The sequence below is a fragment of the Megascapheus bottae genome, chromosome 12, assembly GCF_031878675.1.
Source record: "Megascapheus bottae isolate mThoBot1 chromosome 12, mThoBot2.hap1, whole genome shotgun sequence".
In the NCBI taxonomy this organism is placed as follows: Eukaryota; Metazoa; Chordata; class Mammalia; order Rodentia; family Geomyidae; genus Megascapheus; species Megascapheus bottae.
The window spans coordinates 8879394-8896043 of record NC_143520.1 but is presented as its reverse complement, the minus strand read 5'-3'; the positions used below and the strand labels follow the sequence as shown (position 1 = coordinate 8896043).

General features: G+C 37.4%; 1 protein-coding gene across 2 annotated transcripts in view; it reads right to left on the bottom strand.

The window, feature by feature from the left end:
• Window positions 1-16650, bottom strand: part of Chn1 (chimerin 1) — a 137810-nt gene that overhangs the window by 24838 nt on the left and 96322 nt on the right. For both annotated transcript variants that reach the window (XM_090342602.1, XM_090342603.1), the window contains exon 7: window positions 15491-15568. In XM_090342602.1, coding sequence (XP_090198728.1) covers window positions 15491-15568 — 78 coding nt within the window. The remainder of the gene's footprint in view (window positions 1-15490; window positions 15569-16650) is intronic.

Sequence of the window (16650 nt, the reverse complement as noted above, 5' to 3'; positions counted from 1 at the left end):
TAAGAGCTTTAGTGAGAGGGTAGGGCACTGCTCAGGCTGAAGATGCAGCCTGAGCTGAGCTCAGCCACTGGAGGAGATTGGGACCACAGAATGGACAGGTGTGTATTGGTGCATGAATAGTATGTGTGTGCTTAAATGAGCTAGGTGCATTTGGAAAGGCTGTTTCAAGGAAACCCAAGGCAGAAGGCATGAAAGCAATGATGTGGTGGTTGTAGAGTTGCTTAGAAAGTCAGGGGGGATGAGATAATGGCTGGCATAGTGAAAGACCACAGGGAAGGCAGAAGGACCCTTGTCATGCCTACAAAGGTACATTTTCCTAGTGAGCAATGAAGGTTCACTAGAGCTTTTTAAATACAGTGACAGGCAAAAGAAAACAGACTAGCTAGAATACTGTTGCACCCATCAAGGCATTAGGTGATGTGGATATGACTTGGGAGGTCAGTATGAGAGAAAGGGACAGGCAGACTGGAGTGATTTAGGAGGCAGAATCAAGAGACTTGGGAACTAGTGGAACTGGAGGTAAAGGAGGGAAGAATCTCTGCTAGTTGTTAAGGCGCTTGGGGGAAATGACATTAACAGGGATACAAAGGTAGAGGGAACTGTTTGGAAGAGTGGAAACAGCTCACTGAAGATTCATGGGACAGATCTAGAGCTGGAATCCAAGCAAGTGGTTACCTTTAAATGAGAGGAGATGGGAGGGAAGAGGGAACATCCTCTCAGCAGGAGGCTGTCCAGGACCAGCTGAGTTTGAAGCCATAGAGAAAAGGGAGTCCATATTTGATACAGTGTGTGCATGAGGAAATGAGTTCATTTACAAGCAGATGAGTTTGAGGAAGGACTAGGAGAACTACAATTGGTCAACTCAGAAAAATAGGTCTTTTTAAAAATCAATTGCAGCTGGACACTGGTAGCTTATGCCTGTAATCCCTGCTACTCAGGAAGCTACTAAGGATTATGGTTTGACGCAAACTTGGGAAGAGAAGTCTGCGAGACTTTTTCTAATTAACCAGTAAAAAGATGAACATGTAGCTCTAGTGGTAAGACCAAACTTATGCAAGCAAGCTGTGTGAGAACAAAAGCTCTGAGCCCACTAAAATTAGTTGTGCACTTCAAAATAGTTACTAGAGAGAATTTTTGAATGTTTTCAACACAAGGAAGTGATAAATGTTTCAGGTGATAGAGATGCTACTTACTCTAGTTATTACATATTGTATATTACACTGAAATACTATACCCTTCCCCCAAAATATGCAATTATGTAATTGAAAACCAGCTCTCAGTTGTCCTGCTGTAAAAACACAATGGAAACAGCACTTATTTACAGCAAAAAATTCAATAAGAACAAATAACTGCTAGTAATTTAGCTAGATATTTTAATTTCCTATTTTAAAATTAATCAGTATTTAGTGGGCATTCAAAACATAAAAGGTGAAAAATTGTATTTTGGTGACTCTATTGCTAAAAAAAGAATTAGAGGGCCAGGAGTTTGGCCTAGTGGTTAAAGTGCTTGCCTAGCATGCATGAAGACCCGGGTTTGATTCCTTGGTACCACATATATAGAAAAAAAAAGCCGGAAGTGGTGCTGAGGCTCAAGTGGTAGAGTTCTAGCCTTGAGAAAGTCCAAGGACAGTGCTCAGGCCCTGAGCTCAAGCCCAGGACTGGCAAAAAAAAAAAAAGAATTAGAGAGGATCATGGCAAAGAAGGCTTCAAGTGGATCAAAAGATCTTGGGCCCATATCCCAAGATTACAACAGTAGCACTCTACCCGTTTGTTTTGTTTTGGTTTTGCTTTTTGTTTTCTCCAAATAGGGTCTCATTATGTATCTGGGCTGGCCTGGAACTCACAGTACTTTTGCCTCTGCCTCCCAGTGTTGGGATTGCAGATATGCCACTGTGCCCTCTAAGCAAGAACTGTTTTTGCCTGAAAGACAATCACATCTGTAGTAGACACCCATTAGTAATGGGTAACTGGTCTGTATTTAAGGAGTCACACTACTTATTTGACAACATATATAATAGACACTCATTTTGTGACAGCATCATTTCTCATAGGATTTTTAATATAAAAGCCTTCATATTTGTTTTTCCTCACTCCAGAATGCTGTTAGGTCTTTCCTTCCCCATTCCTTGTTCTTCATTTCAATCACTGATTCTTAGTCATGGACTGGGTTTAATTCCTTGGTACCACATACACAGAAGAAGCTGGAAGAGGCGCTGTCGCTCAAGTGGCAGAGCACTAGCCTTGAGCAAAAAGTGTTCAATGACAGTGCCCAGGCCCTGAGTCAAGCCCCAGGACTGGCCTCCCCGCCCCCCCCCCAAAAAAAACACAGCTGCAAGTGGAAACCATGCTGGGGGCAACAAGAACATTAGAAATTTTATTGAGGAAAGTAACAATGACATTTCAGTTGCAGCTCTGACAAGTCAGTCCTCCAGCACAGTATTGGGCAATGGCAGGAACATATAATTAAGATGAAATGAAGGGAAAGTAGATAGGCAGGTATTTTCCCCTCACGCCCCCATTTCTATTGTCAGGGCAAGTAGAATGCACTCCTATTATTATTATTATTGTTATTATTTACCAGCACTTGCTATTTAGTCCAAGTTGGCCCAAAAGTCACTATGCGCCTTCCAAGCTGGCCTTGAATTGCTGATCCTACTGCCTCAGTCTCCCAAGTGCCTGGATAACATGTGTGTACCACCTGCTGGACCAGAATCCACCGTTCTAAATGACCAACATTAGTATCACCAGGAAATTTTTTAATTTTTTTGCCAGTCCTGGGCGTTTAATTAGGGGCTTGAGCACTGTCCTTGGGCTTTCTCAAGGCTGGTGCTCTACCACTTGAGCCACAGCACCACTTCTGGCTTTTTTTCTATGTATGTGGTACTGAGGAATCGAACTGGGGTCTTTGTGTATGCTAGGCAAGCACTCTGCCACTAGGTCAAACCTACATTTTTAATTTTGACCCATATAATAAGAAATTTATCATTTTTAGCCCTAAATCTGTCATTTCAGCTAAAGTACTTTGATCATCCATGAACAGAGAATGCATATAACACTAGCCATGATCATTAGCATTAAACACATGAAAATGCACAGGGACTCCTGCAAAAAAAGGCAGGGAAAGCAATTAAATAGGAGTGTCTTTAATACCAGGCAAGATATCTTGACTTGTTTAGTTAAATCTGTTCAAAAGCAATAGCCATCTGCAGACTCTTGAGTACAATTTGCCACAAACACAATGAGCTTTGGGTACAATGACAGTAGGTTGGACATGTGGATGGAATGGATGTGCAGCATGGTGACCACAGCAGGGAAGAAATGTAGCTATGAACAGTGATCGGAGCTTTGACTAGGAGGAGAGTACAGATGCTGCCAACCTCTGCAGCTAGCTGTTACAAAGATGATGTTACAGGGAGGGTGTGCAAGATCTATGAGGCACATACTACTGGAGTAGTGGTTAACACGGAGAAGTATCAAGGACAGAGGTATAACTGAAAAAGGACAGAAAATTAGTGATTTAATGTTTCAATAGTGGGAAAGCTGTTCAATACTGAGGAAAATGCCATAAAAGCCTACTAGACTTAAATTGCCCAAACTAAAAATAAATGTCCTCAACTTTGAGAAATGAACTGGAAAGTTGAGATAATATGGTCAGAATATAAAAATATTAATTTTGCTTTACTCATAAGGCAATCATTAAAACAGCATAAAAACATAGTTTGGTTCCCACATGAAAAATATTTATTATTTAGCCAGTCCTGGGGCTTGAACTCAGGGTTTGGGAACTGTTGTTGGACACTTTTTGCTCAAGGCTAGCACTCTGCCACTTGAGCCACAGCACTACTTCTGGCTTGTTCTGTGTATGTGGTACTGAGGAATCAAATCTGGGGCTTCATGCATGTTAGGTGAGCACTCTACCACTAGGCTATGCTCCTGGCCTCACATGAAGAACATTTATAAATGGTATATAAAATACTTTAAGTGTGAAGACAAAATAACAAATTATTTCACTCATAAGAATATTATAGAATATGTTCATAGCTGGGTACTAGTGGCTCATGCCTGTAATCCTAGCTACTCAGGAGGATGAGATCTGAAGATCTCAAAGCCAGCCTGGGCAGGAAAGTGTGTGAGACTCTTATCTCCAATAAACTACTCAGAAAAAGTTGAAAGTAGTGCTGTGGCTTAAGTGGCACAGCACTAGCCTTGTGTACAGGGGACAGAGTCCCAAACTAAAGCCACAGGAACAGAAAAAAAGTACATTCAGCAAATTTCAGAGAGCTTTACTTTTATTATTTAATGGATTCCCTCATCTACCTATTTCCCTAAACAATGCTATTCCATGATGGAGACATTATCTCTAAAATTACAACCGAATTATTATAGTACAAATAAGTGAATTTGCTCAGAATCGTGCATGATCATGCTAATTCTAGAGCACAATTCTAGTGTCAGTGTTCTGTCCTGAGCTGAAATAGCCCTTTTCCACTACACATTATCATCACCTTACAACCTAGAAATCAAAAAGCTAAAACAATCCTATTTTTAGATCATTATACCAAGCACAGATTACATAATAAACATGCTATAATAAAGATACCCAATGTTTTTTAAAAAAACCTTTCCATTCCAAAATATGAGTGTTAAAATGTGTTATTTTAATTTATTTCCCCCAATAGGTTTACCACTAAACTGAATCATCTTCAAGGCACACAAAATTGTCTAATGGTATAACCTACAAACATTTCTACTTTGAGAGTTCATTTCATTACTTGGATGACTGAATCTGTACTTAAATATGAGTAGTAAAAAACGAACAACATTGAACCAATACTAAACTATCAATCTTCCAGTTGTATAGATATAATAGTAAAAGAAAACAAATTAACCAACATTGTTGTGTAATCAAAAGCACTTTACAATTAGACAGGAAATCTCTATGCTACGGTAATAGGTAAACTGAACAATGTGGGACAATCTCAGACCAATCCACATCATCCATTTTGGAGGGCTGTACTGGGGCTTAAATACAGAGCCTGTGCTTGCTAGGCAGGTACTCCATACAACTTGAGCCACGTACACTGTCCTTTTGGGCTTATTTTTTTAAAAAATAGGGTTTCAATTTTTGTGAGGTTGGCTTAAAACATAATCCTCCTGCTTTTGAATAGCTGCAATTACAGGCTTGACTTTGTGCCTACATTGAGATAGGGTCTTTTGAACATTTTGCCCCAGCTAGTCTGGAGTTACAGTCTTCCTGATCTTAAAGTCTTGAGTAGCTAGCAGCAACAATAGCATGAGCCACTATGTGCAGCTCCAGTCCACATTATCTTAAAACTATTTTCTTCTGCCCTCTCTGGTTTAAATCTGGCCCCAGGCTTGCTTGGGTTGCTGGCTCATGGACGATGCTCTACCATTTAAGGCACAGTTCTAGCCCAGTTTTTTTCTAGTTATTTTGGAGATAACAGCCTTGGACTTTTGTTTTCCTGGGTTGACTCTGAAGCACAAGTCTCCATGTCTTAGCATCCTGAGTAGCTGGAATTACAGGCATGAGCCACTGGCACTCAGATAAAATCCACAAGTCTATGAAGCAAATCTGCACTAATTTAACACTTCTACACAAGTAATTTTCAATTTCTATCTGGCTTGGTACAGGAGTCATCTAGAGAAATATTGTTAACACATACTACAATAGGAATGGAAATACTTCTAGAATATATAAGGATAAAAGGTTTGGCTAAAGTGCACAGGAAATCATTAAACTCTGTGGCCGAGGAGTAGCTCAATGGCAGAACACTTGCCAAGCATGTGGGAAACAATGGGTTTGATGCCAGCATAAAAAAGATTCCTCCCAAGTAAATGCTTTAACCTGCATTACAGCCCAGTAAAAAGATTTTGATTTTTCTTTAATGATTTTCTTCTGCTTCACTGACTGATGTACTTTAATATTTCTTTCCATTATTTGATCTAATTGATATTCATTCTTTTTCTAGAAAAGTTTTTAATCCTGTTGTATAAGGATATACCCTGCATGATTTCAATTCTTTTCAATTCATGGATATTTGTTTTTTTAGTATCAATAGCCCAGGATATGCCTAGCTTTACACATCTTTCAGATTCACTTGAAAAGTATTTCACTGAGGAGAGTGCTCTGTAGATATGAGGTCAAACTGGTTGATCAGGCTTTCTGTCTTTATTCTTTTCAGGTTTCTTCTATCTACCAGAGAGAGAAATAAAGAAGGGCAGGCACTGGTGGTTCACCACTGTAATCCTAGCTACTCAGGAAGCTGGGATTTGAGGATTGTGCTTTAAAACCAGCACAGGCAAGCAGCCCAGAAAGCCAGACTCTTATTTCCAATAACTACTCAAAAAAGCCAGAAGTGGCACAGTGGCTCAAGTGCTAGAGTGCTAGCCTTGAGCAAAAGCAGCTCAGGGACAGTGTCCAGGCCCAGAAAAAAGACAAAGATAGATGGATAGAGAGAGAGAGAGAGAGAGAGAGAGAGAGAGAGAGATAGATAGATAGATAGATAGACAGACAGACAGACAGACAGACAGAGACAGAAAAAGACAGAGACAGAGAGAAATGTTGAAATCTCGAGCTATAACTGTGAACTTGTCTATTTTACTTTCAGGTCAGTTGTTGCTTTATATATTTTGAATCTGTTATTAGATGCATATAAATTATAATTATTCTCTCCTCTTGAATTTTACCTTTTATTTTCAATAATGTTCCTCATCTTGATAAAGTTTGATATAAAGTATATAATCTACATCTCAGCCAATCAGCATGTATTCTCCTGAGTATGACTACTGGTAAAAAAGTGGGCATAATTACAGGAATGACTGCCAGCCTTGGAGTCTTAGAAAAGAAAACAAAAAACTATCTATTTGTGCAGTGTCTAGAAGCTGGCTAGAGCTAAAGGTTCTAGCAGCCATCTTGTCACCCAAATTCCTAACATTAAAGACCATATTCTGGTGGCCATTTTAGGCCCGTGTCAAAGGACATCTTTAATGCTGGACTTTTTATACTGCATGACACAATAATTGTCTTTTTTGGCCTCAGCCAGTATGGGTTAGCCATTCTAACACTTACAATGCTGTCTTCTAACTGTACTGCCAAATGGTAACTATCATTCATGGGCTCCTTTTCTTTCTTTTTTTTTTCCCCTTTAAACCCAGTGAAGCAGTATCACACGACTACAGAGTAATGAGCTGTCACAGCAGTCAGCAAAGCAAACTAGCATGCCTCCCAGAGAAGAACTTCTCTTCATGAACAGGGGAATGTATACTGGAGAGAAACACAGGCACAGGCCATGGTTATGTCCTACTTAGTACTTCAAAAAGAGGTAGTTCTAAAACAGAGGAAGAGGATGCATGGCATTTTAGGCTTGGTTCAGGGAAATCTATTCACATGAGTAGCCCAAATATTATTTCTAATATAGCACATTAGAGGCTATCACATGAAATGAAAAGAAGCCTCTCTCTTCATGACTAAAATATACATCTATTTTTTTTTACTTAAAACTTTTATGTCTAGAGGACTCCATATAATTCTATTTTTTTCTCCCAAATGAAAATAAAAATATAGAAAGGGTGTGGATGAGGGAGCAATATTTTTTATTTTTGGTCGGTCCTGGGCTCGAGCAGTCCTGGGCTTGAGCTCAGGGCCTGAGCACTGTCCTCGGACTTTCTCAAGGCTAGAGCTCTACCACTTACGCCTAAGAATCACTTCTGGTTTTTTTCTATGTATGTGGTACCAAGGAATTGAACCCGGGTCTTTGTGCATGCTAGGCAAGCACTCTACCACTAGGCCAAACTCCTGGCCCCAGAAAGCAGTAATTTTTAAGAGTAGAATCTTACTGAGTCATGTCCTGCCATTTTTAAGTTTTCAATTTTACACCCATGAGAATTTTAATATTAGAAGAGGGATTACAACCCCTCCCCTCAAATCTAATGAAATGGTGTCTTTCAGAAAAATAATTTATAATGTTTAAATATTCAAGAAAAAAGACAATACATGTATTCCCTTTACTATTTTAAAAACTTCATTCTATTTCCTTTGTTTATATATATTCTTTTCTTACTCCTGCCATTTGAATTATCTGCTGAAGATAATCTTTTTTTTTGCATTGTATCATTATACAATGATGAATGCTGACTAAAGGTAAGTTTACTGATATACAGGGAATTTGATAGATGAGACAATAACTGAACTAAGATATTACAGTGTATGTGCCCTGCTATAAGCACTGCTAGCCTTATCAGAGTCATATAGGCTTAACTTCAAGTGAGATTTTGGGTCATCTAGAGAATGATGCCAGTGCATCAGAAACAAAGTTAAACAAAGCTTGGAAAACAGCAACATAGTTCTACATATATATATGTATATATGCTATTAACATATATATATATATGTTGCTGTTAACAACAGCAACAACAACAAGAGCAAAAATGAACTAAGATTCAATGTTCAGTTGCATTTGTGTGGGAGAATGGATATATAACAGAAGACACTACAAGTCTTACTTTGAAAAAGACAAATTCTTGTGTCAACTCAAACAAAAGTTTTTAGGAAACAGACTTCTAAAAAGATGACAATTTTTTAAAGTTTTAATTATGTATTTTTCATGTATAAACTTTTATCAGTGTGTTCATATGGTGCTAGGAACTGAATGCAGGGCCTCACACATGCAAGGAAAACACTCTACCACTGGGCCCACTTAGTCCCAGCATTGTTATTTTTAAAGTCTATAAAAATTGTGCTAAATCAAGCTAATTAACTATTTAACATTTTTGTGGTGAGAACATTTAGGCTACTGAGATTTTCATTAGCTACAGGAGGTGACTTTCCTAAAAAAAAAAACAACAAAAAAACAGAAACAAAAACAAATCTTGTGCATCCTGTCTATGAATTTATATCTTTAACGTGTCATTGTTAGAATATACCAAGCTGGTTCTCTACTTTGAGTTTTAATTTTAGAGACACTAAATTTTCTAAAATATCAAGCAGTAGATGGACACAATTAATACTGCATAATGTGGAGCTATGTGCTAGAAAGTCTCAAATTGGGATACTGTAAATAAGAAATCAGGATTGGTTTTGGAAAGAGAGCATGGGTTCCCTCTTCAAAAATTCAAAAGCAGAAGTACAGGAGGCTTAAGCTCAGGGCCTCACACTTGCTTGGTTTGCTTACTAATAATAGCTGGCAATCTGCTATGTGGGCCACACTTCCAGCCTTTTGCTGGTTAATTGAAGATGGAATCCCTTAGACTTGTTGGCCCTGGCTGGTTTCAAACCACAGTCTTTATAGGTCTCAGCCTCCTGAGTAGCTAGGACTGCAGGTATGAGCCACCCGTGACAAGCCTATGTTTTGGTTTCAAAGGTAGCCCTCATATTTTTATTTTTATTTTTGAACTAGACACCTTAGTAAGTTCTACTAATAGCCTCTTAATAAGAAAAACTGCAAGTCTATACACTATATTTTTCAGCAATAGAAGCAAAAATAAGTGGGACTACAGCAAATTAAGTGCTTCTGCACAGCAACAAAAATCAATCAACATATTAAGGCCACCTCTGGAATAGAAGAAAATATCTGCAAGCCATACATTTGGTGAGGGAATAATTGTTTATAATGAACTCCTCTAACCTAATAGCAAAATCACCAATTTTTTTTTTTTTTTTCCCTCATAGGGCTTGAACTCTGGGCCTAGGTATTGTCCCTGAGCTCTTCAGCTCAAGGCTACCGCCCTACCCTTTGAGCCACAGCACCACACCCACTTTTCTAATGGTTAATTGGAGATAAGAGTCTCATGGCCTTTAGTGCCCGGGCTGGCTTTGACCTGTGATCTTTAGATCTCAACCTCCTGAGTAGCTAGGATTACAGGTGTGAGCCACTGCACCTGGCACTTTTTTTTTTTTTAATGGGTAAAGCCAGGTATGACAGTGCCTATAGAGCTAACTAAGTAGGAGGCTGAAATAGGAGACTCATTTGAGGAGCCTAGAGGAGACTCTAGAAAATATAGTGACACTCCATCTCAAAGGGGAGGAAAGAAAGTTAGGAAAGGGCAAAAGAGGGAGAGAGGGAAGGAAGGGGTCACATTGGGAACAAAAACATGAGAAGGGTTATCAATGTGTTAGAAGTAATGCATCAACTACTTGGTAAATGTAACTGTAACCCTTCTATATATTACCCCGACAATAAAAAAATAAAAATTAAATTAAATAAAAAATTAAATAAAAAATAATAGGCAAAAGACTTGAATGAACATTTCTCTAAAGAAGATAATGCATATTATTATTAATGATCAAGAAAATCAAAATCCAAATACAAACTACTGGAATATCAGCTCATATTTATTACAGTGGGTATTATAAAACACAATGACATGATGGCAAAGTTTTGGTGAAAATCTGGAGAAACTAGAACCCTTGACAATATTTGTGGGAACATAAAATGATATGACAGTACCTAAAAAAAATTAAAGGCAAAACTATTATTTGATCCACCAATTCCATTTCTGGGTATCTATCCAAAAGAACTGAGATAAGATTGGGATCTCTGCAAAATACTCACACACTCTGTAAATGACAGCATTATCGATAATATCTCAGATATGAAAACAATCTAAAATGTTGATGTATGAATAAAATGTGTTTTATATGTGTGTTCATGCAAACATACATGTATACATACAATAGATTGCTTACTCAAACCTTAAAAAGAATTTAAAATCTTGCCCTAAGTAAATCTTAGAGGAAAGTGAAGGGCATTATGCTAGATGAAATAGTGAATGCATACTTGAGGAATCTATAATAGTCAAACTGGCAGAAAGAGAATGGCGGTAAGAGGATGGGAGAAAGGAACAAGGGAAAGTTGCTGTTCAACACGTCTAAAGTTTTAGTTAGATAAGATAAATAGGTTTTAGAGATCTACTATACTACTTAATGCCTCTAGTTACCAATACTACGTTGTAGTACATTTGTATATGGACTACAGAATCTTCAGGGGTATGATGTTACTATTCATTCATGATACAAGCTGAGTAACTGCCAGTGCACATGCACAACACATTATGTTCCCCTCATCAGTGTCATTCGAGAAGGCATGATATTATTGCTTCCCATTCAGTGTGCATGTCTAGAAGTCCAGGATTGTATGTTTTAAATTATTTCATTTCCCTGCCACATCGTGTAGCAGAGTGGTAAGGATATAAAAGTGGCTCAATAAATACTTGAAGGATGAATGATTAGAAAATGGAGCAAATACAATCAAAGGGAACTGAAAGTCTTGTTTTAGACTTGGATCTATAATCTGGGAAAGATAATTGGCCACTGAAGCCAGGAGTTTGGCCTAGTGGTAGAGTGCTTGCCTAGCATGCCTGAAGATCCAGGCTTGATTTCTCGGTACCATATATATAGAAAAAGAAGGAAGTGGTGCTATGGCTCAAGTGGTGCTATGGCTCAAGTGGTAGGGCCCTAAGTGGAAGAGGGTTGGGGGAGGGAAAGTAGGAGAAAAACATGGGAAGGGGTATCAATGTTCAAGAAATAATATATCCACTACCTGATGAATATAACAGTACCCCTCTATACATCATCCCAACCATAAAATACAATAACAAAGAGATATCCTTATACTGTTAGTGTTTTCTTTGAAAATATTTAATATGTCCACTCACAGCTAATCCCATGTGTGTGCACATATATATACATATATTTTTTCCCCATTCCTGGGGTTTGAGCTCAGGGCCTGAGCACTGTACTTGGGCTTTCTCAAGGCTAGAGCTCTACCACTTGAGCCTCAGCAGCACTTCTGGCTTTTTGTATGTATGTGGTACCGAGGAATTGAACCCAGGTATTCATGCACGCTAGGCAAGCACTCTACCACGAGGCCAAACTCCCAGCCAAATCCCATGTATATTTAAAAAGCCAATCTCTGATGGGCCAACATGGACAATGGATACTACGAGGACTTCAGACCAAAAGGTTAGAAGAAGGTGTTTCTAAGAAAAGTCCCTCCCATTGAAATCATTTTAAAAAATGATATATGAACCAACTTGAATGGAAGAAATATAAAGCATATCATTATATAGTTTTATAAAAGGTAATTTGTTCTGGCAAGATAGTATCAGGAGAGAATTACAGTCATGCAACTTGGGGAATAAAGACAGATCATGAAACAGGTTAAGAATAAACAGTCATGGTTTGTGAGAATTACTGCATATGAGAATAATAGTATGGTAAATTTCTCTTAAGTGTAGGAACTGAAATATTTTAGCAAATATTAGTGAAGGAGTATGTGCAAATCACTGAGAACTTTTAATGTCAGAAGCTCCTCTGTTTGGTCCCCAACCTTTTTCTGCATGGTATTAGGTCAGGGTAGTTCATTGATCTAGGGTATATTAAAGTTATTTTTAACTGACACATAAAATAGTACATATTTATGAGTATCCTGTGATGTTTCATATAGGTATACATTGTCTGGTGTTCAAATCAGAGTACATACATGAAAACATTTAAAATCCTAGCTCTTTTTAAAATTTCATTCTATAAGGTCATAGTTTTTAGAGGATGTGACACATTTACCTCTAAAACAATAACTTTCCTAAGAGAGATAATCATCTTTCCCATGACAGATTCTTTATCAAATCCTTAAAAGTAAAAGTAACACCAGAAGGGAGAAAGGGAGGTAGACCATGTTACATAATAGTAAAGTGAGAAGTACTTTTTAGGGATGAAAGAGCCCCCAAAACATACTTGTGCAGTAGGTCCTGCTGCTGTGTGGCTTTTACACAAAAGTATATGGAGCTCTTTACTTCACAAATAGGATTTGACAGCTGTTCAGACCACTGAGCAGCATTACATAACAAGGCACAGTTCAAGAAGCAAAAGGAAACCACACTGAAATAAAGCTTTGGTGTGTGGGCTCAAGGTTGAATAGAACACAGTTTTATAACACAGAAAACAGTCACTGACAAGGCCATGTGACATGACCATTATGGATATGTTCCTGCTTTTCCCACAGTAGACCTCTGAACTATACATACATATTGCCAGCAATGAATGACCTTCTAAAAGTGAGCGTTTGTGTGGGAGAGAACTGTTTCTGCTAAGCGTCTGAATTCTTTTGGAGATGTTTTTGGAAGTCAAATATATGACTTTTTATTTTTTTCCTGCAACGCCACCCCAGAGAAATTTTAAATAACAATGGATCAAATTATGCATCTGACCTTATTAGCAACTCTTAAAAAATATGTAATGTAGCTCACTAACAGTGGCTCTTTTCTAAAGCATACTTTTCATTTTTTTAAGAACAAGCAGTAGGTGGTTTTAATTTTTTAGCTAGCTTTTTATATGCCTAAAAAAGAAACCCACTTAGGATTGAGGAGTATAGCTCTGTGGCACAGTGCTTCTTTTACATGCCAGTGCCCCAGGTTTTAACCAAGCATAGGGGAAAATAAATAAGTAGAAAAAAGACTGTTTTCGTATAAAAGTAAAAGTAACACTAATCCCACAGTCAATACTTTCTTGTATATACAATTTGCTTATTAAAGCTATGTGTTAAAATTAAGAAATACTTGGATGATATAACCTAGGGAAAAAAAGAATATGCTTGTTTATGCAAATCCTTCAATAGATCTATTTGCTTTTAAACAATATTGATTTTTTAAAAAGCACATAGGAGGGGCCGGAAGTTTGGCCTAGTGGTAGAGTGCTTGCCTAGCATGCACGAAGACCTCGGTTCGATTCCTCGGTACCACATACATAGAAAAAAGCTGGAAGTGGTGCTGAGGCTCAAGTGGTAGAGCTCTAACCTTGAGAAAGTCCAAGGACAGTGCTCAGGCCCTGAGCTCAAGTCCAGGACTGGCAAAAAAAAAAAAGCACATAGGATATATCTAGCACTAAAATGGTACTCTCTACAGGCCTGTTTCTGATGCACAAACCAGAGGGCACACAGTTGGGGAAGGATTTAAAAATATCAACTATTTTTAGAGTGTGCATAGAATTCTTAGTAACCCAAAAAACTATTTTTGTGAATTAACATGTATATATAACTTTATATTTGCAAAGGACTCTTTTTTAGTCCTTTTTCCAGCACAAACTCTGTAAATCAGGTTGTATATCATGCAAAAAAAATGCAAAGCCTCGTAAGTTGCAAGAATACTTGGGTTCATAAATGGAGAATATGTTTAAGAGTGGATACCCACATAATTTATATTTTCCAAAAATATTTAATCTGCTGAATTGTCTCAACTTCATTTTAAAATGAAGACATTGATTAAAAAGAAAGGTCCTTAATAATGTTTAAAGAAGAAAATACTACTTGGTTTATCTTGTGATATTATCAATCATCATATAGCCTATCCATACAATTCAGGAATGTTTTGTAAAAATCAATAGTCACTTATGCTTAACCTCAAAAAATGTTCTAACGATTTTAACATATTACTCACTATGATAAATGTCAATGGAGTACATAGGGGGCATAGTATTTGACATCTGAATACAATAAATGTTTGTATTTAAAAAACAGAAGGATCTGCAAACTTGAAAAGAAGTCACCTTGTATACAGAGCCAATGCATTCTATATACAGAATAAATTCGTAAATCAAAGATCAAGATTTCTAGCTTGAACACCTCTAAAAATCAAATACTCCCTTTTCTAACAAAGTAAGTGATACTGTGTCTAAATTGAAAATACTTATGTCTGCATTATGAAGTTGTCAAACTATTGAAAGTTACTATAGAAATGCCAGTACATCTCCTATTAGGTATAACTGGGTCGTCTTATGTACTAATTCATGTTGTATACGCTCTGAATTAGAATGAGAAGGACACAACTTCAGGCCTTATATTGTGCTCTAAAATCTGCACACAAGTTACATCAACATATATAGCATGTTGGTGAAAGATCAAATATATTTAAAAATAATTAAAAACAAAATACAGACAACGTGAGAGCAAACACAGAAACTGTATAGAAGTTGCTTGTGTCAGCATCATCAACAGTCCCATAGTAGCCATCCTCCTTTCATCATGGTCAATTCATTAACCGAGAAGAAAAGCAGAAACTATGGGAAATGTAGACCATCTGCTCAATCCAGATGCACTGCACATGTATAACAGATAAGATCTAATCCTTCCCTGAAATAGCCAACAAAGGTATTTAGATGAATTTGCATCACAAATAAAAATAATTCCAAAACCACTATTAAATAAGACCTTTTCAATATCAGTCAAGGCTTACTAGTGTGTACACATTGATTAAACAGAATATTAACACAGCATAGAGAAAATGGGATTGGATTTCTAGTAGCTCTACTCAGCTGTTCCTAAAATACAGCAGGCTTAAAACATCATCTTTCCTTGAATAGGAGAACATTTTAGTCAAGTCATCCTAGTTTTAAAAAGATACCACAAGATACTCCTTAACACTGTACATTCCAAGTGATGAACATTCCTTATAAGAAAAGGTTAAAAATAAATATTCTTACCTTGAAATTGTGAACCTTTTCATATTTTGGAATTTGCTCATTTTCTTTCAGAGTCGCTCTTCTAACAAGTGATGTCAACTGCGAATAAGCAAAGAGTTTCAGAGGTTGCCAGATTGTCACAGACGACTTTTGAGAACCCAGTTTCATTCCCAAGGCTGCTATCAATAAATCTTGCTGACGGCCCTCTTGTTTTGACTTGTGAATTGCAGCTCTATTAGTTTTTCTCCCAGACCAAGACTCTTTGGATGGCATTTTGGAATTCAGAGCAAGGAAAGAAACCCTGTATTGGCCTGTGTCTACCGGTGAACTCTATTCAGCTAACACATGAGCATTCTGCAACCAGCTCAGAATCCTAACCTACAGAGAACTGAGGCCACACCACACCACAGAGAGGTGCAGGAGGGTGATGAAGCACTTCTTCAAGAGAGGCCGACTACCAGACAAATTCTTCTTTCTTCCTGTTTTAACAAAATGAGGTTCTATATTTAAGCTTCTGAAAACTTAAGAGCCTGAACAAAAATAAAAACAGTCGATGCTAACATGTAAAACATTCAGCATTCTCTTTATCAATCCTTTTAAAAACACATGCAATTTGGATTCATTTCTAAAAGCTTTCTCCTCTATTCAATAATGTCCATTCTGAATGAGATGCCTACATACTGACTGCAGTCAGTTTCTAGCAACAGACACCCGGTGAACCCTAAAGCAGGAAGGTAGGGGGAAGGGAGGGATTTGTCAGGGGAGGCAGAATTAGATTGGTTATCTCCTTTCTTACGGTGGCCAATGAAAATTAAGCAACAGTATTTAAGTACTGTGTTTTTCAACTCACTGTTTCTCCCTCCTCTCATGTAAAATTTTCTTGCTGGCTCAAAAAAGAAAAAAAAAGGAGAAGGATAAAAAAAAATCAGTGGGAAGATAATGAGCAATGAATGAGTCATGCATTATTATAAAGTGGAATTTTTTAACCTATTAAATGCAGTAGAAAATTAACATACAGCAACATGTTTTAAAATATCTGAACATTCCACTGCCAGTTAACTGTGAAAAGCTGATCCATATCCTTTTTTGTGTATTATGCATATATTCTAACACTCAGGTATATCTTGCATCAATTAATTAAAACCAAATTTTGTTAAAAATATAGAAAAACTGCTAACTAT